The sequence below is a fragment of the Protomyctophum bolini genome (assembly GCF_963924005.1).
Source record: "Protomyctophum bolini genome assembly, chromosome: 7".
NCBI classification, from domain to species: Eukaryota; Metazoa; Chordata; class Actinopteri; order Myctophiformes; family Myctophidae; genus Protomyctophum; species Protomyctophum bolini.
Window position 1 is genome coordinate 1488999 of NC_137868.1, and position 24385 is coordinate 1513383.

A 24385-nucleotide genomic window follows, 5' to 3' on the forward strand; every position below is an offset into this window, starting at 1 on the left:
CATAAATCTATAAATGTATTAGCCTACTGTACATAAATCTATAAATGTATTAGCCTACAGAAATCTATAAATGTATTAGCCTACTGTACATAAATCTATAAATGTATTAGCCTACATAAATCTTTGTGTAACGCTGTCTATTTTCAACATGCAACCAAATGTAAAATGACTTGTTTATTTTTTACTTACACTGGATCTCTTATTTAGTCTAGTTTATTTGTTGACGAAACGGTCAATATATTTAGTCTTACTCTTAGTCGTCGTAGCTTAGTGTTCATGTAGTTTATGTAGTTTCCGTCAGTGAAAAAGGGGTAGTCACCGAACATTTTTCGTCATAGTTATAGGTCACATTCTCACCAGAGAGCTTTGCTGCGATTAAAACGAATCCTGCTGCGCATTTTCAGAAAGTGCACTTCGTTTGGCAGGTGTTGAAGGCTCATTCGAATCCTAATGCGTATCAAAGAACCGCATTATACTCCCGAGCAAAAACGGGGGTTTCGCTTCGCTTCCAATCGCACTTGATTACGATTCGGTGCAGGTGTGAATGCAATCCGCAGTAAATAAATGAAGCCAACAATGTGGCGGGTGAGGAGCTGAACACAGTTGGAGACGGAGAAGGCATATTTTACGCAGCGCAAAGATGGATATACCATGGATAGATTTCACTGTGTAGGCTAGTTTATGAATGGAACACATTGATAAAGGTCCCCCTGCTGCGTTTCCAATTGCTGCGGATGACAGTGTGAAGGCAAACAAATTAAATATATTAAAAACAAATTAAATATGCAAGAATCCCAAATTCTCCGCCCATACGCATTTGAGTCTACCGAAGTATTAGGTGAGAATGTGACCTTAGTCGACGAAATCAACACTGATTTGTGAGCTTACAGTACACCACCAACACCGAGTCATTTCGCCAAGAAAATAGCAGATCTACAAGCACCCTGTGACCACAGCGGAGTCAGTATGAAGAGAAGCGGTGCGTGTAGCTCAGTGGGTTTCGCCGTCAATAACGTAATAACGTACACTACTACAGTCAGTGCATGTACAAATATGAACGCTTTACTGACTGTCACTCAAAACGGTGAACAACAACAAACGTGAATAACTGTCTCAAATGTAAAAAAGAAAAGTCAAAGTATACCAAGTAAAAGAACACAATCAAAGAACATCATAAGATAAAACATTTCACATAAAACATTTCACAGACATCGTCGAATAGAACACTTTACAGATTGAACTGGACGACTCTCTCCTCTGCGTCTGCTTGCGTTTTCTGAGCACGAGAATAATATCTCTGCTGTCGGGAGGAAACCTCATAACTCCAAAATGTTCCATTTTTTTCAGGAAATTAAGAAAACCATATATTTTTTCAAAACAAAGCAATACAGCCTCATCAGAGTTGGTGTGAGAGGGAGAGAGGTGGTGGAGTTGGTTGCTTTAGCAGACCGTTTGAGAGGTGGTGGAGTTGGCTGCATTAGTAGACCGTTTGAGAGGGAGAGAGGTGGTGGAGTTAGCTGCTTTAGCAGACCGTTTGAGAGGGGGAGAGGTGGTGGAGTTAGTTGCTTTAGCAGACAGTTTGCGGGGCCAATGGAGTTTTGTCCGAAGCACTACTTTACTACTTTCCATTGGTTCAATATTTTCGAAAACAACACACATTCATAAAGGGTGTTCAATACAATAGCACTGATTTATGCCTCCCAAAAAAAAAAGGAATCCATAACCTCAAAAATGGAGTTATGAGGTTTCCCTGACAGTGACGATATGCTCTTTACAAAGTGCTCATAAACCCTCCACCCCTCGCAGGCGTCTGGCCAGGTGGAGGTCCCGGGTCATCATAAACCATCCACGCCTCGCAGGCGTCTGGCCAGGTGGATGTCCCGGGTCATCAGAAACCCTCCACCCCTCGCAGGCGTCTGGCCAGGTGGAGGTCCCGGGTCATCAGAAACACTCCACGCCTCGCAGGCGTCTGGCCAGGTGGATGTCCCGGGTCATCAGGGTCACCCGCTTGGCGTGGATTGCACAGAGGTTGGCGTCCGCCATCAGCAACACCAGGAAGGCCTCGCTCGCCTGCACGGAAGGACAGAGAGAATGTTGGTGTTATATAGCGTTACGTTATGCTTTAGCTATTTAAAAATAGCAGGACCTACAAGCTCATATAGCGCGCCACTCGGTGGCGCGCTATATGAGCTTGTAGATCTGCTATTTTTTGCTCTTGGAGCTGTGGTCTGAGTATGTGTATTGTGTAGCGTTTGACCGTTTATTTATTGTATTTATTGCGCTGAAGTATAGGACAGCGGCGTAAATAAATATTGTATTAACTATCAACGGACAACGTTTTTGACTTCAGTTCATTTGATCACACGTCTGAACAACCTCCTTGCCGTCAGTTAACCAGTGTTCAAGCATAGGGCTCGGACACTACATAATGAATGTGTCCAGGTGTGTCTAACCTCCTGAAGGGCCATCAGAGCATGAACCTGCCATCTCAGGTTGTCACGGCTGAAGGTCTGGGCCACCTCCCTGACCTGAAACACACATTACATTATGTAACACAAGCACATTTTACAGGTGAATCGGCTTATATGAAAAGCATCACTTAACCTTCCAAAACATTGACACAAAAGGTTTTTCAGTCGATTCTGGTAGAAGTACCAGAATAAAATGGCATTTTTCAATTGGGCCAGGGTAACTTTAGCAGCTGATAACGCTAATTCAGCTACCACTCAGGAAGGGTTATCATACCAAAATATTATCTACAGACATAGAGCTTCTCATAAAACACACAAGTAACCTTTGCCACCTTTCGGTATTGTCACATCTCATGTGGCCCATAGAGCTATAGAGCGCCGCAGTCCCGCCCCCTCTCATGACGACGCCAGGCCCAGGAAATGAATCCCAATGCATTTTTTCCCTCATAGACATTTCAAAACGTATTTATTTAAAGACCTTTTAAGCGTCGTACGAAGCCAATTCTTGTCGTGACAAATCATGACAACAAACAAACACACAATATTTTGGACCAAACAAATAATTACAAAGAATAAAAACAACAAAAGAATTGTTAAAACCTTTTTTCTACTTTCTAATTCTTTGTTTGGCCCGAAAAATTGTGTTTGTTGTCGTGATTTGTCACGACAAGAGTTGTCTTTGTCCAGCGGCGTATAAACGTCTTTAAATAAATACTTTCTGAAAAGTCTACGAGGGGAAAATGAACGGGGATTTCTTTTCCGGGTCTCTCGAGGGGGGGCGGGACTGCGACGCTCTAGTGTATAGGTAGTCATGTAATAAACTCCCTGTCGGTGAATTATCTCCCTACAACGACCACCTAGCCAGACATTATCCCTTACATAAAGGAGGTGAATTATCTCCCTACAACGACCACCTAGCCAGACATTATCCCTTACATAAAGGAGGTGAATTATCTCCCTACAACGACCACCTAGCTAGACATTATCCCTTACATAAAGGAGGTGAATTATCTCCCTACAACGACCACCTAGCCAGACATTATCCCTTACATAAAGGAGGTTAATTATCTCCCTACAACGACCACCTAGCCAGACATTATCCCTTACATAAAGGAGGTGAATTATCTCCCTACAACGACCACCTAGCCAGACATTATCCCTTACATAAAGGAGGTGAATTATCTCCCTACAACGACCACCTAGCCAGACATTATCCCTTACATAAAGGAGGTGAATTATCTCCCTACAACGACCACCTAGCCAGACATTATCCCTTACATAAAGGAGGTGAATTATCTCCCTACAACGACCACCTAGCTAGACATTATCCCTTACATAAAGGAGGTGAATTATCTCCCTACAACGACCACCTCGCCAGATATTATCCCTTATGTCACATTATTTAAATATCTAGAATTAAATAGAGAGCAGGACATTTAAATAATGAATCTTGCTCAAATGTCAATCTCTATGTTTCCTCCACGAGAACGAGAATCACGATTCTCACTTTATTCCCCCATGAAACATTTTAATTAAACAAACAAACCGAAACATGAGAGTAACTAAAATGTAGTGGACAGCCAACTAGTGCCGTGTGATTCTTCACTAAATGTAGTGGACAGCCAACTAGTGCTGTGTGATTCTTCACTAAATGTAGTGGACAGCCAACTAGTGCTGTGTGATTCTTCACTAAATGTAGTGGACAGCCAACTAGTGCTGTGTGATTAAATGTAGTGGACAGCCAACTAGTGCCGTGTGATTAAATGTAGTGGACAGCCAACTAGTGCTGTGTGATTCTTTACTAAATGTAGTGGACAGCCAACTAGTGCTGTGTGATTAAATGTAGTGGACAGCCAACTAGTGCCGTGTGATTAAATGTAGTGGACAGCCAACTAGTGCCGTGTGATTAAATGTAGTGGACAGCCAACTAGTGCTGTGTGATTCTTCACTAAATGTAGTGGACAGCCAACTAGTGCTGTGTGATTCTTTACTAAATGAAGTGGACAGCCAACTAGTGCTGTGTGATTCTTCACTAAATGTAGTGGACAGCCAACTAGTGCTGTGTGATTAAATGTAGTGGACAGCCAACTAGTGCTGTGTGATTAAATGTAGTGGACAGCCAACTAGTGCTGTGTGATTCTTCACTAAATGTAGTGGACAGCCAACTAGTGCTGTGTGATTAAATGTAGTGGACAGCCAACTAGTGCTGTGTGATTAAATGTAGTGGACAGCCAACTAGTGCTGTGTGATTAAATGTAGTGGACAGCCAACTAGTGCTGTGTGATTAAATGTAGTGGACAGCCAACTAGTGCTGTGTGATTAAATGTAGTGGACAGCCAACTAGTGCTGTGTGATTAAATGTAGTGGACAGCCAACTAGTGCTGTGTGATTAAATGTAGTGGACAGCCAACTAGTGCTGTGTGATTCTTCACTAAATGAAGTGGACAGCCAACTAGTGCTGTGTGATTAAATGTAGTGGACAGCCAACTAGTGCTGTGTGATTCTTCACTGAATGTAGTGGACAGCCAACTAGTGCTGTGTGATTCTTCACTAAATGTAGTGGACAGCCAACTAGTGCTGTGTGATTCTTCACTAAATGTAGTGGACAGCCAACTAGTGCCGTGTGATTCTTCACTAAATGTAGTGGACAGCCAACTAGTGCCGTGTGATTCTTCACTAAATGTAGTGGACAGCCAACTAGTGCTGTGTGATTCTTCACTAAATGTAGTGGACAGCCAACTAGTGCTGTGTGATTCTTCACTAAATGTAGTGGACAGCCAACTAGTGCTGTGTGATTAAATGTAGTGGACAGCCAACTAGTGCTGTGTGATTAAATGTAGTGGACAGCCAACTAGTGCTGTGTGATTCTTCACTAAATGTAGTGGACAGCCAACTAGTGCTGTGTGATTCTTCACTAAATGTAGTGGACAGCCAACTAGTGCCGTGTGATTCTTCACTAAATGTAGTGGACAGCCAACTAGTGCTGTGTGATTCTTCACTAAATGTAGTGGACAGCCAACTAGTGCTGTGTGATTCTTCACTAAATGTAGTGGACAGCCAACTAGTGCCGTGTGATTCTTCACTAAATGTAGTGGACAGCCAACTAGTGCCGTGTGATTCTTCACTAAATGTAGTGGACAGCCAACTAGTGCTGTGTGATTCTTCACTAAATGTAGTGGACAGCCAACTAGTGCTGTGTGATTCTTCACTAAATGTAGTGGACAGCCAACTAGTGCTGTGTGATTCTTCACTAAATGTAGTGGACAGCCAACTAGTGCTGTGTGATTCTTCACTAAATGTAGTGGACAGCCAACTAGTGCTGTGTGATTAAATGTAGTGGACAGCCAACTAGTGCCGTGTGATTAAATGTAGTGGACAGCCAACTAGTGCTGTGTGATTCTTCACTAAATGTAGTGGACAGCCAACTAGTGCTGTGTGATTCTGACTCACACTAAATGAAGTGGACAGCCAACTAGTGCTGTGTGATTCTTCACTAAATGTAGTGGACAGCCAACTAGTGCTGTGTGATTAAATGTAGTGGACAGCCAACTAGTGCTGTGTGATTAAATGTAGTGGACAGCCAACTAGTGCTGTGTGATTAAATGTAGTGGACAGCCAACTAGTGCTGTGTGATTAAATGTAGTGGACAGCCAACTAGTGCTGTGTGATTAAATGTAGTGGACAGCCAACTAGTGCTGTGTGATTCTTCACTAAATGAAGTGGACAGCCAACTAGTGCTGTGTGATTAAATGTAGTGGACAGCCAACTAGTGCTGTGTGATTCTTCACTGAATGTAGTGGACAGCCAACTAGTGCTGTGTGATTCTTCACTAAATGTAGTGGACAGCCAACTAGTGCTGTGTGATTCTTCACTAAATGTAGTGGACAGCCAACTAGTGCCGTGTGATTCTTCACTAAATGTAGTGGACAGCCAACTAGTGCCGTGTGATTCTTCACTAAATGTAGTGGACAGCCAACTAGTGCTGTGTGATTCTTCACTAAATGTAGTGGACAGCCAACTAGTGCTGTGTGATTCTTCACTAAATGTAGTGGACAGCCAACTAGTGCTGTGTGATTCTTCACTAAATGTAGTGGACAGCCAACTAGTGCTGTGTGATTCTTCACTAAATGTAGTGGACAGCCAACTAGTGCTGTGTGATTAAATGTAGTGGACAGCCAACTAGTGCCGTGTGATTAAATGTAGTGGACAGCCAACTAGTGCTGTGTGATTCTTCACTAAATGTAGTGGACAGCCAACTAGTGCTGTGTGATTCTGACTCACACTAAATGAAGTGGACAGCCAACTAGTGCTGTGTGATTCTTCACTAAATGTAGTGGACAGCCAACTAGTGCTGTGTGATTAAATGTAGTGGACAGCCAACTAGTGCTGTGTGATTAAATGTAGTGGACAGCCAACTAGTGCTGTGTGATTCTTCACTAAATGTAGTGGACAGCCAACTAGTGCTGTGTGATTAAATGTAGTGGACAGCCAACTAGTGCTGTGTGATTAAATGTAGTGGACAGCCAACTAGTGCTGTGTGATTAAATGTAGTGGACAGCCAACTAGTGCTGTGTGATTAAATGTAGTGGACAGCCAACTAGTGCTGTGTGATTAAATGTAGTGGACAGCCAACTAGTGCTGTGTGATTAAATGTAGTGGACAGCCAACTAGTGCTGTGTGATTCTTCACTAAATGAAGTGGACAGCCAACTAGTGCTGTGTGATTAAATGTAGTGGACAGCCAACTAGTGCTGTGTGATTCTTCACTAAATGTAGTGGACAGCCAACTAGTGCTGTGTGATTCTTCACTAAATGTAGTGGACAGCCAACTAGTGCTGTGTGATTCTTCACTAAATGTAGTGGACAGCCAACTAGTGCTGTGTGATTCTGACTCACACTAAATGAAGTGGACAGCCAACTAGTGCTGTGTGATTCTTCACTAAATGTAGTGGACAGCCAACTAGTGCTGTGTGATTAAATGTAGTGGACAGCCAACTAGTGCTGTGTGATTAAATGTAGTGGACAGCCAACAAGTGCTGTGTGATTCTTCACTAAATGTAGTGGACAGCCAACTAGTGCTGTGTGATTAAATGTAGTGGACAGCCAACTAGTGCGGTGTGATTAAATGTAGTGGACAGCCAACTAGTGCTGTGTGATTAAATGTAGTGGACAGCCAACTAGTGCTGTGTGATTAAATGTAGTGGACAGCCAACTAGTGCTGTGTGATTCTTCACTAAATGTAGTGGACAGCCAACTAGTGCTGTGTGATTAAATGTAATGGACAGCCAACTAGTGCTGTGTGATTCTTCACTAAATGTAGTGGACAGCCAACTAGTGCTGTGTGATTAAATGTAGTGGACAGCCAACTAGTGCTGTGTGATTCTTCACTAAATGTAGTGGACAGCCAACTAGTGCTGTGTGATTCTTCACTAAATGTAGTGGACAGCCAACTAGTGCTGTGTGATTAAATGTAGTGGACAGCCAACTAGTGCTGTGTGATTCTTCACTAAATGTAGTGGACAGCCAACTAGTGCTGTGTGATTCTTCACTAAATGTAGTGGACAGCCAACTAGTGCTGTGTGATTAAATGTAGTGGACAGCCAACTAGTGCTGTGTGATTAAATGAAGTGGACAGCCAACTAGTGCTGTGTGATTCTTTACTAAATGTAGTGGACAGCCAACTAGTGCTGTGTGATTCTTCACTAAATGTAGTGGACAGCCAACTAGTGCTGTGTGATTCTTCACTAAATGTAGTGGACAGCCAACTAGTGCTGTGTGATTAAATGTAGTGGACAGCCAACTAGTGCTGTGTGATTAAATGTAGTGGACAGCCAACTAGTGCTGTGTGATTAAATGTAGTGGACAGCCAACTAGTGCTGTGTGATTAAATGTAGTGGACAGCCAACTAGTGCTGTGTGATTAAATGTAGTGGACAGCCAACTAGTGCTGTGTGATTAAATGTAGTGGACAGCCAACTAGTGCTGTGTGATTCTTTACTAAATGTAGTGGACAGCCAACTAGTGCTGTGTGATTCTTTACTAAATGTAGTGGACAGCCAACTAGTGCTGTGTGATTCTTTACTAAATGTAGTGGACAGCCAACTAGTGCTGTGTGATTAAATGAAGTGGACAGCCAACTAGTGCTGTGTGATTAAATGTAGTGGACAGCCAACTAGTGCTGTGTGATTCTGACTATATATATAGAGAGATCTTTTTCGATTAATTGAGCAGCTCTACCATCATGGATGTTTTGATGAATTGAGCAGCCGTACCATCCAGTGTTGTTTTTGACAGCAAAAGTTAGATCTTAGTTTTAGTCATTTGGTCTCTTGAATAGTTTGCATTTAGTTTTAGTCACCTGGAATGTTTTTGTGTTAGTCTAGTTTTAGTCGACTAAATATCATAAGATTTCAGTTGACAAAATCTACAGGTTGATTTAGTCGACTGAAATGTATTTTGGCGGGCCTTTATGCCGTCCTAATGACTGATTTTTTTACACTTGCTGAAAATAGCCGATCTACAAGCTCACAACGCGCGGCAGTATATATAGTTTCATTATATAGATATTCCACTGTTACTTTCTTAGCTTACGCATTTTTCATGATAAATGCTTTTTGCGAACGCAGTGAGCACTTACTATGAGACCTAGCAGATCATGTCTGTCCGTGTGTCCCCCCTTTGTGCCCATATATGGAGCTGAGTGATTTGTTTGTGATTGATGCAACACACTCCATATTTGGACGTATAGCTGCTTTGGGGACTCCTTATATGGTTATGGCTAAGTTCAAAACTTAACTTAAAAATAACTTAACTTAAAAAAATAAAACTTAAAAATAAATCTTTAAAAAACCCAAATATGCACGAGCTGCGTTCGCTTCCCGCGTTTGCGCGTCTTACTGGTATGTGATGTATTCCCATGCTTTTGTTCTTGCTTAATGTAAGTCGCTCTGGATTAAGAGCGTCTGCTAAATGCCTAAATTGTAAAATTGTAATTGACGCGTTGTGAGCTTGTAGATCTGCTATTTTCAGCGTGCAACCAAGTGTAAAATGACTTATACTGGATCTCTTGTCCACTATAGTCCCTTCCTGACATTTTAGTCTAGTGTTTATTATTTGTTGACGAAATTGTCAGAATATTTAGCCTCAGTTTTAGTCGTCGTAGCTTAGTTTTCATTTAGTTTTCGTCTGTGAGAAAAAAGGTAGTCGACGCACATTTTTCGTCGACGAAATCAACACTATTCTGACCTGAGATCAGATTCTATAAATGTCTTCTACATCCTGACAGTTTTCTGAAAAAGCTATGTTTCTATGGTCGGTGGTTCTCGATTAAAACAAAATAGCAGACCTACAAGCTCATAGCGCGCCACTCGGTGGCGCGCTACGAGCTTGTAGATCTGCTATTTTTTCAATAGCTAAAGCATGACATGATGCTAACACACCAAAAGGGGTTCCCGCCCAGAATGCCTTAACGTTCTCACCAGGCGCATGAAGGGCATCTTCCTGATCAGCAGCTCGGTGCTCTTCTGGTACTTCCGGATCTCCATCAGGGCTTTGGTTCCTGGACGGTAGCGCCTCTTCCTGGAGCCGCCCGCTGAAAAGAGGCACACAGGAGATTTAAAATGCATCCCAAAACGCACCATATAGCACCATATAGCCCCATTAAAGGCTCATTCATATAGTCTGGATTTCCGGTGGAGAGGTGAGACCACCGTGCTCCGGTGGAGAGGTGAGACCACCGCGCTCCGGTGGAGAGGTGAGACCACCGCGCTCCGGTGGTGAGGTGACCACCGCTCCGGTGGTGAGCTGACCACCAGAGCTGTAATAACGTTGAGTGGTGGTGAGTAAAAACAGAGAGAAGGGCTGGAGCGGTGGTTTTCCCCCACCATCACTTAATGTGGACGGGGGCTACATGCGGCCCCCCCACCATCACTTAATGCAGCCCCCACCATCACTGAATGCGACCCAGGGGCCACATGAGGCCCCCACCATCACTTAATGCCTGCATGTTAGTATCCGAACATTGATTATTATTATTATTATTATATGATATTATTATGATCCAATACTAGTACAGCTAATTACTATAGTATTAGAATGTTATTGTCTTTTTGTAATTGTATTGTATTTGTATTTATAGGGTTCATAAAGTTATAACTATAACTAAATGCATTTGAAATTCAATAAAAAAAAGGTTTAATACTTTTCAAGATTCCAAAAAAAAAAAAAAATAGGAAAAAAAATATACACGATTTAAATTCAAATTATAGCAAAAATATCTACAAGCTTAAAACGACGCGTTTTGAGCTTGTAGATCGGCTATTTGTGCTACGAAAGTGACCCTCTGGGAGTGAGGGTGGACGAACCGGACCACCGGGGCCTCACCTTCTGTGACGCCGCTCTGGTCGAGCGACCGCCGGGTTGATCCAGAGGAGCGTCCCCGTCCCGGGGCCGGGGCCTTGGAGGAGGAGGAGGTGGAGGGCTGCGGGGGTCTCCGGGCAGGCTGGCCGGGTTTCACACGGACCATGGTGGGGAAATCAGGCTGGAACGGAACCCACGGACCACCAGTCCAAGCAGCACCGAACGGACCACCAGTCCAAGCAGCACCGAACGGACCACCAGTCCAAGCAGCACCGAACGGACCACCAGTCAAACACAACAACAACCGCCGAACTCTGATAATGTTGTATTTAAAAAAAAAAACACCGAACACGTTGTTGTTTCTGCAAATCCTATTAAACCAAAACACTGTAACTGACTGGCTGTAAATGACTGACTGAATGCACGCTAGAGTTATAAAAAAATATATCGTAAAGTTATAAAACACTGTCTGACTAGTTATAAAACCCTTCCACACGCTCTCTCTACTTACTGCTCCGCCACAGTTAAATGTAGTATTTACTAAAGTTATGAAATTCAAATGCCGCATTCGTCTTTCCTGTATTGACTCTCTCAGCCAATCAAATTGAAGCTACTGGGAGGGGCCAAGGACTATTGGGTATGATTGGTTCAGGAAACGATCCAAACAACGGAGCAGTTTAGAGGTGCATTACTGCCCTCTACTGGACTGGACATGGACTAGACTGTGTGTGGAACTGGAGAAAATATCAAATATTGAATACATGTATTTTATAAGCGTAATACTGACTAGGTATCTTACTCTGTTTCTCTCGTCTTCTATTTAATGTTTCCCCCATTGTTTAATTCTCTCTGAAATGGTATACTAATAATTGTAACATACATTATTCTTCATTTATTTTAACATAAGGTAGGCTAATACAATACTAAAATGTTAATAATTAAAAAGAATAATGCTTTCTGAACAAATATGTGAATGTGACCTATTGTACTGTCTACCACTGTACACAACAGTCTACCATTATGAATATACAGTCAAATTAAAATACATAATTTGATATTTTTTGCTTTTATTGAGACAAAAAAATATATATAATATTAAAATAGAACATACTACGGCTAGCTTTCAACCAGCTAGAAATTAAATAAAACTGTGCGAGAAAAAGTTGGTTTTGAACAGTATTGTTTTTGGCAGCAAAATTAGATTTTAGTTTTAGTCATAGTCTTAAGAATAGTTTTCATTTAGTTTTAGTCCCATTTTAGTCACCTGGAATGTCTTAGTGTTAGTCTAGTTTTAGTCGACTAAGTGTCAGGCGGTTTTAGTCGACTAAAATAAGTTTTGGTGGGCCTTGATGCCGCCGTAATGACTGATTGTACACTTGCTGAAAATATATATATAATAATTTTCAGCATGCAACCAAGTGTAAAATGACTTACACTGGATCTCTTGTCCACTAGTCCCTTCCTAACATTTTAGTCTAGTTTTTATTTGTTGACGAAATTGTCAATATATTTAGTCTTAGTTTTAGTCATATGGGGGCCAACGGACTTGAACTCATGCTTCCTTCTTGCCCGAGTGTCCAAGTTGCTCCTTTACACCTGACAGGGGGGAGTTTCCCTGGTTGGACGTAGCGCGTGGAAGGAACACGTTATTCCAACCAGTTCCTTTCCCCTCCATCAGGCGCCCCGGCTGGCCAGGGGGAGGCGGTTTAGAGACCAGGATTACTGCATGTTTTTGTGAGGGTATACCTACCCTATATGGGACACGGGGAGTGGCTGCAGTTTGGGTGGTAAAGTTAACTGGTTGTACTTGGACATTCTAAAATGCAATAATACTGTAAAATAGCATTTGGGTACACATAGGCAGGTTACTGTACATAAAGACGCATTGTTAAATAACATAACTCATTTATTTATTACTCATAAAATATACAGCAATCTGGTGTACTGAAAGAATCCAGGGGAGCAATGAATTCACAGTCAAATTTCTTATGTACAGCTTAGTTTCATCCTTAGTTTCATCCCTCTTCAAAGAACAAGGAGAAAAACACAAGCCCCCCCCCTCCTCCCCATCCCCCCCCCCCCCCCCCCCGCCCCCAAGACAAGATGTTGTAACGTCTCATATTACTACATCTTCCAGTTAAAACGTGTCCAAAGTGACAAAACCACCAAGAGGGGAGTTTTCTGAAGAGGCAAATAAATGTTCAGACATTTCAAAATAGCAGATCTACAAGCTCATAGCCACGCTTACGAGCTTGTAGATCTGCTATTTAAAAAAAAAAAAATGTTAGGATCAAGTGGTTTTCATGTCCATTCGTGTAAAAGAGTTTTTTAAAGCAAAGCAAAAACCATGTCATCCTATATGGAATAAAATGAGAAAACTAAAAGGGATGGTTCACAATTTTTTCAACGTTTAAGCCGCTATGAAATAGTCGCCATTGATATAATGGCTGCAACTGTATTAATTGGGCGATAGTGATATCGATATGGACACAAAATAAACAGTTCCGTGTGAACGAAAATTGCGCTAATATTTTAGAAACGGCTCAACCATAACAAATGACGTTTGTATTAATTTACTTTTAATGCGTGACCCCCCAGAAAACGACCGGGAACGACTTCATATTTCACCAAAACCAAAGCAGAACTCCCACCACTGGACTCTCATCGGGCAATCAATTATAATACAGTTATAACAACCACTATATTAATGGGAAGTATTTCATTACAGCTTCAGTTGAAATAATTCTCAACTATCCCTGTAAGTAAAGGAAAGAGAACATGTTTCAAACGTAAGGAAATCAAAAGCTGCCCAACTCTGGTCTTCCAATGTTTCTCATGTCCGGAAGCCTCCGAGTCCTCGCTTCCATTTCAGTGAAACACGAGGCCTCCATTTCAGTGAAACACGAGGCTTCCATTTCAGTGAAACATGAGGCTTCCATTTCAGTGAAACACGAGGCCTCCATTTCAGTGAAACACGAGGCTTCCATTTCAGTGAAACATGAGGCTTCCACTTCAGTGAAACACGAGGCTTCCACTTCAGTGAAACATGAGGCTTCCATTTCAGTGAAACACGAGGCTTCCATTTCAGTGAAACTCAAGGCCTCCTCACTTCCATTTCAGTGAAACACGAGGCCTCCATTTCAGTGAAACACGAGGCTTCCACTTCAGTGAAACACGAGGCTTCCATTTCAGTGAAACATGAGGCTTCCATTTCAGTGAAACACGAGGCTTCCATTTCAGTGAAACTCAAGGCCTCCTCACTTCCATTTCAGTGAAACACGAGGCCTCCATTTCAGTGAAACACGAGGCTTCCACTTCAGTGAAACACGAGGCTTCCATTTCAGTGAAACACGAGGCTTCCATTTCAGTGAAACTCGAGGGCTTCCATTTCAGTGAAACACGAGGCTTCCATTTCAGTGAAACACGAGGGCTTCCATTTCAGTGAAACACGAGGGCTTCCATTTCAGTGAAACTCGAGGCTTCCATTTCAGTGAAACACGAGGGCTTCCATTTCAGTGAAACACGAGGCTTCCATTTCAGTGAAACACGAGGGCTTCCATTTCAGTGAAACTCGAGGCTTCCATTTCAGTGAAACTCGAGGCCTCCTCACTTCCACTTTAGTGAAACACGAGGCCTCCATTTCAGTGAAACTCGAGGCTTCCATTTCAGTGAAACTCGAGGCCTCCTCACTTCCACTTTAGTGAAACACGAGGGCTTCCATTTCAGTGAAACACGAGGCTTCCATTTCAGTGAAACACGAGGCTTCCATTTCAGTGAAACACGAGGCTTCCATTTCAGTGAAACACGAGGCTTCCATTTCAGTGAAACACGAGGCTTCCACTTCAGTGAAACACGAGGCTTCCATTTCAGTGAAACACGAGGCTTCCATTTCAGTGAAACACGAGGCTTCCATTTCAGTGAAACACGAGGCTTCCATTTCAGTGAAACTCGAGGCTTCCATTTCAGTGAAACACGAGGCCTCCACTTCAGTGCTTTACTAGAGAACCTCGCAGTACGACCGACTGTACTTGTCTATGTGTGCACGAGGGACGTGCACACACGGACATCAAAGGGGGCTTCAGGCCCCTGCCCCTTTCACCCGTCTGTATAAAAGGAACTGTCCTCTCCAGACCACGGATGAATGCAGCGTTTACTACAAGAAATGCAAAATGCCACTCCTTTCCTTTCCATTCCGTGCCAGAAGGAAGGAAGGCAGCGTTCAGGAGAGCCCCGAAGTCTCCTGCACTTGGAAGTTGGAACACAGTATTTTGTTTAGCGTTGAACATGTCGTTACGCCTGCAACCCCACTAGCTAGAGCGTGCTGGAAGATAGCTGATCTACAAGCTCTCTCAACGCGTCGTGCTGCAACGCGTTGAGAGCTTGTAGATCTTGCTATTCTTCTAACAGGATTCCAGCCTCTGTCTCTGTCTCTGTCTCTGTCTCTGTCCTCTGTCTCTGTCTCTCCTCAGTAACAAACCCAAGGCACCAAAATGACAGAAAATAGAACCGGAAACTATTTTTAGGCATATTATTGTTCATGAAAGCCTAAAAACCTCCAAAAAAGGATATAGTTTCCGTTACGTTGATCGGGATTTAATAAAAAAATCTTTATCTTAAAATCATTTCAGGTTCAGCAATTACTGTGATTTGAGAAAATGTTCACCCCCCCCCCCCCCCCCCCCCCCGCACGTAAAAGGACGAGGCGGTTAGAGACGTTATCATCATGAGCATAATTATTACAATTCCGGATCATAAAAAAATAAATGATTTTCCCATAACGCGGCGGCCATGTTCTGGCGGAGCGACACCCGCCGTAACAACGAAGCACGCCGCCGGGGCTGAAGTGCGTTTTCTGACGGTGGTGTGCGATTATTATTAGCCTATCAGACTTTAACTTAAAACCCATTCTGGGCGGGAAACCCTTTTGGTGTTTTTAAGCATCATGTTATACTTTAGATAATATTTAAAAATAGCAGATCTAACAAGCTCCGAGTGCCGCTACGAGCATATACTGTAGGTCTTCTATTTTATTTTTTAAATCGGTGCCGCGCTATGAGCTTGTAGATCTGCTATTTTTCAATAGCTACATTATAATTATAATAATAATAATAATAATAATGTCTAAAACACCAAAAGGGATTCCTGCCCAAATTCCAGCGCGCACGCTGACCAATCACAGCCGGGGTTGTCCCCAAGCGACCGAACCTTGGAGGAGGAAGTAATTCCTGTGTTTGTAGCTCGTCAAACTTTCTCAATTTCAACGACCACCCAATGTGTACACCAGGGGTTTTCAACTGATTCTGACCCAGGGACCACCATCCTGACTATAAGAGCAACCTGGGGACCACCACTATTGACCCAGGGACCACCATCCTGACTAAGAGCAACCTGGGGACCACCATCCTGACTATAAGAGCAACCCGGGGACCCCCATCCTGACTATAAGAGCAACCCGGGGACCCCACTATTGACCCAGGGACCACCATCCTGACTATAAGAGCAACCCGGGGACCCCCATCCTGACTATAAGAGCAACCTGGGGACCACCATCCTGACTATAAGAGCAACCTGGGGACCACCACTATTGACCCAGGGACCACCATCCTGACTATAAGAGCAACCTGGGGACCACCACTATTGTGCGTGGGGGGTCCATCATAGACCCACCCCACACAATAGTGGTGGGGGGTTCACGCACCACAGGGAGCTGGAGAAAATAGCTATAATATCAATATAATATCTAATAAAATGCAGTGATTTTGTTTGAATATGATGGAATATGATTAAGGATTACTGTGATTGTGGTAAGCTCATATCACACACACACACACACACACACACACACACACACACACACACACACACACACACACACACACACACACACACACACACACACACACACACACACACACACACACACACACACACACACACACACACACACACACACACACACACACACACACACCCCCTACGTCCAAACAGAAAGGTTCTGAGTGCATTAAACAACGTTCACCCATTTTGGGCAGGAATCCCTTTTCGTGTTTTAGACATTATTATAATAATTTAGCTGTTGAACAATAACAGATCTACAAGCTCGTAGCGCAGCACCGAGTGCCGCGCTACGAGCTAGTAGGTCTGCTATTTTTTTTTTTTAAATATCGTGAACATGTGTGGGTGCATACTTAGTTTAGACTAGTCATTGGTTAGACATGGGCTAAGGTTAAGTTTAAGTGTGCTGCCCCGTGGGAGGTTAGGTTTAGGGTGAGGGTTTGAGATAGGTTGTAGTTATAGGACTAATGACTGGTCTAACCAAGTCACTAGTCTAAACTAAGTACTGTCTAAACTAAGTACTGCACCCGAAAATGTGGCGCAAATCTTTGATTATATATTATTTCAGAGGGAACGTTTTTAACTCAAATCATATTTTCAGATCGGGGGTCGACAGACAATTACATATAGTTTTTGGGGTCCTTGACATGAATTATTGAGAACCACTGATATAGAAACATGAGGTTATTTCAGAGAGCTGTCAGGATGTAGAAGACATTTTTTTTTAAATTTCGACGTCTGAACGGGTTAAACTCACTTTGCACGCCCTCTACTGACAGACATCGGAAACGCAACCCGTTCATTTACGAGACACGTAAACGCTCCAACTCGGCACACGACAAAAAAATAAAAGAAACCAATTAACAAACAATCAATTACACCTCCATTCATTTAAATATAGCTAAATTCAAAAATCCACTTCTATGGTTTTTTAAAAACGCTCTGAAAACGTCTCGGCCTCCTTCGTTTTTTTTTTTGGTCCCCGTCTCTGCTTTGCGCTCTGACTGAAGTGCCACCCCCCCCCCCCCTCCCCAACCCCCCCTGACTGAAGTGCCCCTCCCCCCCCCTGACTGAAGTGCAACCCCGCCCCCGACCCCCCCTCCCTGACTGAAGTGCCCCCCCCCCCCCGCCCCACCTATTGCTGTAAAAAGAAAGCAAGACAGAAAGAAAGGGACCCCCCCCCCCCCCTCTATCCCAGTGGTTCTCAAAGAGGGGTCCCCAGGGGCCCTTGAGGCAGTTCCAGGGGGTCCCCATGCAGAACCACTCCTCAGAGTTTACATTAACTTTGGTTTTGCAATATAATATAAATCGTGGTCCCAGATATATATAAAAAAGGCCATTAGATGGGGGGTCCGTTAGATGGGGGGTCCGTTAGATGGGGGGTCCGTTAGATGGGGGGTCCGTTAGATGGGGGGTCCGTAGACTAATTACGGAGGGGGGGTATTAAGTGTCAATTTGGGGGTCCTTGAAGTGAAAAAGGTTTGAGAACCACTGGTTGAGCCAGAGGTTGTCTGGTCCAGACCAGAGGAGGTCTGGTCCAGACCAGAGGAGGTCTGGTCCAGACCAGAGGAGGTCTGGTCCAGACCGGAGGTGCTGTGGACTGGCTAGAGAGGATGCAGCACTGAGCGGTCTGAAGGCTCATACATAGTCTGGGTTTCTGGTGGTGAGGTGACCACCGAACTACAACATGACGTCACTGAGGTGACCACCGAACTACAACATGACGTCACCGAGCCGCGGTGAAGAGCAAACCACCGCCACTGCTCCAGCCCTTCTCTCTGTTTTTACTCACCACCGCTCAACGTTATTTCAGCTCCGGTGGTCAGCTCACCACCGGAGCGGTGGTCACCTTCACCACCGGAGCGGTGGTCACCTCACCACCGGAGCGGTGGTCACCTCACCACCGGAGCGGTGTGGTCACCTCACCACCGGAGCGGTGTGGTCACCTCACCACCGGAGCGGTGGTCACCTCACCACCGGAGCGGTGGTCACCTCACCACCAGAGCGGTGGTCAGCTCACCACCGGAGCGGTGGTCAGCTCACCACCGGAGCGGTGGTGAGCTGACCACCGCTCCGGTGGTCAGCTCACCACCGGAGCGGTGGTGAGCTGACCACCGGAGCGGTGGTCGCCTCACCACCGGAGCGGTGGTCACCTCACCACCGGAGCGGTGGTCACCTCACCACCGGAGCGGTGGTCACCTCACCACCGGAGCGGTGGTCACCTCAACACCGGAGCGGTGTGGTCACCTCACCACCGGAGCGGTCACCTTCACCACCGGAGCGGTGGTGGTCACCTCACCACCGGAGCGGTGGTCAGCTCACCACCGGAGCGGTGTGGTCGCCTCACCACCGAAAATCCAGACTATATGAATTGGCCTTTAGTAGCTGCTGGAAGAAGGACAACATGGTGATGCTCCTCAACTCTCCTACTGTACGTCCTTACTGTACGTTCTTACTGTATGTCTCACGTTGTTTTGGGGGGGGGGGGGGGTCTTTAAGGCTCTGTTTCGTTGGGGCTCGTCTCCTACCCCGCCCCCTTCCAAGCTGGCGGCGGTGGTTTTAAGACACTGTGCGTGCGAGGTGTGTGTGTGTGTGTGTGTTTGTGTGTGTGTGTGTGTGTGTGTGTGTGTGTGTGTGTGTGTGTGTGAGTGTGTGTGTGTGAGTGTGGAGGTGTGTGTGTGAGTGTGTGAGTGTGTGTGTGTGAGTGTGGAGGTGTGTGTGTGAGTGTGTGAGTGTGTGTGTGTGTGCGTGTGGATGTGTGAGTGTGTGAGTGTGTGAGTGTGTGCGTGTGGAGGTGTGTGTGTGCGTGTGGGGGAGGGAGGGGAGGGGGGGTCAGTAGGTCTCTGAGTCGGAGTCATTAAGCTCCTCCTCCTTGTAGGAGTAGGAGGAGGAGGGGGCGTGGTGGGGGGCGTGGCCTATGTTGTTGAAGCTGCAGTAGGAGGTGTGGTGGTGGGGGGCGCGGCCTAGCGGGCCGGGCAGCACGCCGCTGCTCTTGTAGTGGTTGACGGAGGAGGAGGAGGGGGGAGGGGCCGCGGCGGGGGGGGGGCAGGGGGGGGGGCGACGCCGCCACGGGCATCATGGTGGCGAGGATGAGCGCCAGGCAGTCGGCCACGTCCTTGTTGGGCGCGCAGGCCAGCGCAGGGGTGTAGCCTGTAGGGGGCGACAAAACCACACGTTTAACCACGCTGCGCCCCGCAGGGGTGTAGCCTGTAGGGGGCGACAAAACCACACGTTTAACCACGCTGCGCCCCGCAGGGGTGTAGCCTGTAGGGGGCGACAAAACCACACGTTTAACCACGCTGCGTCGTGCCACAATGTGGCTAGCTTCTTAAAGGAGAATTCCAGACTAAAAGGCTTTCTTACCTTTCTCTGTAGTTGTTACGTCCCCATCAAAGAGGTCCAGGTGTTGTTTTGTGCAAAAGCTCCTTATTGGCCGTTTCCCCTACCATAAGCCCTAAATTAATTGCATTGAATTGAATGGGGCTATGGGGTGTTGTGCTAGTTCGCTTATTTCCATCGAAATAAGTAGTAAAGTGTGCCGCTTGGGATATTATTTACATTATGAAGAGAGGATATATACAAAAAATATATAATTTTGAGCGATGGAAATAAGCGAATTAGCACAACACCCCATAGCCCCATTCAATTCCCATTCAATTCAATGCAATTAATTGAGGGCTTATGGTAGGGGAAATAGCCAATGAGGAGCTTTTGCACCAAATAACACCTGGACCTCTTTGGTTGGGGACGTAACGACTACAAAGAAAGGTAAGAAAGCCTTTCAGTATGGAATTCTCCTTTAAGTTCAGAACGCTGATTGGGTTGTGATTTGTGAAAGTGGTAGCGATGCCTCAGAACTCTGCTCTAAAGTTGTTAAAGTTAAATTCTAGTAGACTTTTAACTTAACCCATTCTGACCTGAGATCAGATTCCTACGAGGTTTCCACTGGACACACACTGGTCTGATCAACCCATTCTGACCTGAGATCAGATTCCTACGAGGTTTCCACTGGACACACACTGGTCTGATCAACCCATTCTGACCTGAGATCAGATTTAAAAAAAAAGTCAGTCGTTCTTCGATTTTTCAAAAATAGCAGACCTACAAGCTCGTAGCGCGCCACTCGGTGGCGCGCTATGAGCTTGTAGATCTGATATTTTTCAATAGCTAAAGCACGACATGATGCCAACACCAAAATGATTTCCCGTTCAGAATGGGTTAAACAAAAAACATAGTCTTCAACTGGGAAAGGAAACGTCTTCAAGCATAATTTGTTTACCATTGCTTGGGAGATTTCGCTTGAATAAATACATTTTTTTTTACATAAATTACATCGCCTTTTCAGTGCCTATACTCTTACCAGCTTGTCAAAACATACCATTTACTGCTTTTTATAATAGAAATAAAATGTATATTATGCATAATTAAGTTCAGCCTTTTGGCCCGGCCCTCCAAAATATAGTTTCTCATTTGGCCCCTTGGGAAAAATAATTGCCCACCCCTGCTCTACTGTACTGTACTGTACTGATACACGTGAAATCATCATATATACTGTACAGACATGTGTGTGTGTTAGGCTGCGCAACAGCTGTGGGCTATAGTTCCACACGTTGGAACTATCCCATTGAGACAAAGCGAGGTTATAGTTCCAAACATTGGAACTATCCCATTGAGACAAAGCGGGGTGCCTATAGGCTATAGTTCCACACATTGGAACTATCCCATTGAGACAAAGCGGGGTGCTATAGGCTATAGTTCCACACATTGGAACTATCCCATTGAGACAAAGCGGGGTGCTATGGGCTATAGTTCCACACATTGGAACTATCCCATTGAGACAAAGCGGGGTGCTATAGGCTATAGTTCCACACATTGGAACTATCCCATTGAGACAAAGCGGGGTGCTATAGGCTATAGTTCCACACATTGGAACTATCCCATTGAGACAAAGCGGGGTGCTATGGGCTATAGTTCCACACATTGGAACTATCCCATTGAGACAAAGCAGGGTGCCTATGGGCTATAGTTCCACACATTGGAACTATCCCATTGAGACAAAGCGGGGTGCCTATGGGCTATAGTTCCACACATTGGAACTATCCCATTGAGACAAAGCATGGTGCTATGGGCTATAGTTCCACACATTGGAACTATCCCATTGAGACAAAGCATGGTGCTATGGGCTATAGTTCCACACATTGGAACTATGATGGATATACTAAATAATAATAATACAACTTTATTTGTATAGCACCTTTCATGACATGAAATGCAGCTCAAAGTTCTTTACAGAACAATGGAGAATAAAAAAGAAAAGCAAGGCAACGACATTAAAAAAAACAAGCAGTAATGCAATACGGTGAGGACATGAATAACAAAAAAAATAAAAGATCAATTAAAAGCAATGTTGTAGAAGTGGGTCTTGAGCTGTGCTTTAAAAATGTCTACAGAGGCTGCCTGTCGAAGGTACAGTGGGAGCTTGTTCCATGCCGACGGCCCGTAGAATCAAAAAGCTGCTTCCCCTGTATTTTTTAGTTGCCATTTTTTTAGGCAAAGCGAGCAGGCCAGCAGTGGAAGACCTTAGGGGGCGGTTTGGGACATATTCAGGCAGGCAGTCATGTAGGTAGGAAGGTGCGAGACCATTGAGAGCTTTATATACACAAGTAAAAGAATGCCTGGTCTCTCCTAAACCAGGGTTTTGATCTGATGGATATTAACTACGCGCTTCATTTCCGCTTCCCATCCGCCTCTAGTTCAAAATATGAACGCTTTTTGGATATTTCTCCGGTTCAGAGTAAAAGCGCACATATCTTTCCGGCAACCCCCAGAGCTCTTATTTTGAAGGAATCCCGGGGAACGGTTGTGTTTAACGGTGTGGTGAAAGCTCACCGTTCTCGTCCACAGCCAGAACACTGGCTCCCTTGGCCAGCAGCTCCTGGACCACCACCGTGAGACCGTTTCTGGCTGCGACATGGAGGGGCCTGGAGGAGAGAGCGAGAGAGAGAGCATGGTTTATATCAGCCTGGAGGAGAGAGAGAGAGAGAGAGAGCATGGTTTATATCAGCCTGGAGGAGAGAGAGAGAGAGAGAGAGCATGGTTTATATCAGCCTGGAGGAGAGAGAGAGAGAGAGAGAGAGAGAGAGCATGGTTTATATCAGCCTGGAGGAGAGAGAGAGAGAGCATGGTTTATATCAGCCTGGAGGAGAGAGAGAGAGAGAGAGAGAGAGAGAGAGCATGGTTTATATCAGCCTGGAGGAGAGAGAGAGAGAGAGAGAGAGAGAGAGAGCATGGTTTATATCAGCCTGGAGGAGAGAGAGAGAGAGAGAGAGAGCATGGTTTATATCAGCCTGGAGGAGAGAGAGAGAGAGAGAGAGCATGGTTTATATCAGCCTGGAGGAGAGAGAGAGAGAGAGAGAGAGAGAGAGAGAGCATGGTTTATATCAGCCTGGAGGAGAGAGAGAGAGAGAGAGAGCATGGTTTATATCAGCCTGGAGGAGAGAGAGAGAGAGAGAGAGAGAGAGAGAGAGCATGGTTTATATCAGCCTGGAGGAGAGAGAGAGAGAGAGAGAGCATGGTTTATATCAGCCTGGAGGAGAGAGAGAGAGAGAGAGAGCATGGTTTATATCAGCCTGGAGGAGAGAGAGAGAGAGAGAGAGCATGGTTTATATCAGCCTGGAGGAGAGAGAGAGAGAGAGAGAGAGAGAGAGAGAGAGAGCATGGTTTATATCAGCCTGGAGGAGAGAGAGAGAGAGAGAGAGAGAGAGAGAGCATGGTTTATATCAGCCTGGAGGAGAGAGAGAGAGAGAGAGAGCATGGTTTATATCAGCCTGGAGGAGAGAGAGAGAGAGAGAGAGCATGGTTTATATCAGCCTGGAGGAGAGAGAGAGAGAGAGAGAGAGCATGGTTTATATCAGCCTGGAGGAGAGAGAGAGAGAGAGAGAGAGAGAGAGCATGGTTTATATCAGCCTGGAGGAGAGAGAGAGAGAGCATGGTTTATATCAGCCTGGAGGAGAGAGAGAGAGAGAGAGAGAGAGAGAGAGAGAGAGAGCATGGTTTATATCAGCCTGGAGGAGAGAGAGAGAGAGCATGGTTTATATCAGCCTGGAGGAGAGAGAGAGAGAGAGAGAGCATGGTTTATATCAGCCTGGAGGAGAGAGAGAGAGAGAGAGAGCATGGTTTATATCAGCCTGGAGGAGAGAGAGAGAGCATGGTTTATATCAGCCTGGAGGAGAGAGAGAGAGAGAGAGAGAGAGCATGGTTTATATCAGCCTGGAGGAGAGAGAGAGAGAGAGAGAGAGAGCATGGTTTATATCAGCCTGGAGGAGAGAGAGAGAGAGAGAGAGAGAGAGAGCATGGTTTATATCAGCCTGGAGGAGAAAGAGAGAGAGAGAGAGAGAGAGAGAGAGAGAGAGAGAGAGAGAGAGAGAGAGAGAGAGAATGGTTTATATCAGCCTGGAGGAGAGAGAGAGAGAGAGAGAGAGAGAGAGAGAGAGAGAGAGAGAGAGCATGGTTTATATCAGCCTGGAGGAGAGAGAGAGAGAGAGAGAGAGAGAGAGAGCATGGTTTATATCAACCAGGAGGAGAGAGAGAGAGAGAGAGAGAGAGCATGGTTTATATCAGCCTGGAGGAGAGAGAGAGAGAACACAGCATGGTTTATAGAGCGCCGCAGTCCCTCCCCCTTTCAGAAAAACGAGTGGCCCAGGAAATGAAAATTCAATGCATT

General features: G+C 45.0%; 2 protein-coding genes across 5 annotated transcripts in view; both read right to left on the bottom strand.

The window, feature by feature from the left end:
* Positions 1-1118: 1118 nt before the first annotated feature.
* On the bottom strand, positions 1119-11342 carry LOC308319132 (uncharacterized protein). Its single transcript, XM_080768997.1, has 4 exons — positions 10852-11342; positions 9948-10060; positions 2454-2528; positions 1119-2070 (listed from the first exon to the last, which is right to left on the bottom strand). Exons 1-4 carry the CDS (start codon positions 10991-10993, stop codon positions 1942-1944), a joined length of 459 nt encoding a protein of 152 aa, XP_080625123.1. The 5' UTR covers positions 10994-11342; the 3' UTR covers positions 1119-1941.
* A 7498-nt stretch (positions 11343-18840) lies between these two features.
* The window catches only part of ankrd28b (ankyrin repeat domain 28b), a 65522-nt gene continuing 59977 nt past the window's right edge, over positions 18841-24385 (bottom strand). For all 4 annotated transcript variants that reach the window (XM_080768980.1, XM_080768983.1, XM_080768981.1 and 1 more), the window contains 2 exons: positions 22552-22643; positions 18841-19812 (listed from right to left, as the gene is read on the bottom strand). In XM_080768980.1, the coding sequence (XP_080625106.1) occupies positions 19520-19812; positions 22552-22643 (385 nt within the window). In that variant the 3' untranslated portion in view covers positions 18841-19519. The remainder of the gene's footprint in view (positions 19813-22551; positions 22644-24385) is intronic.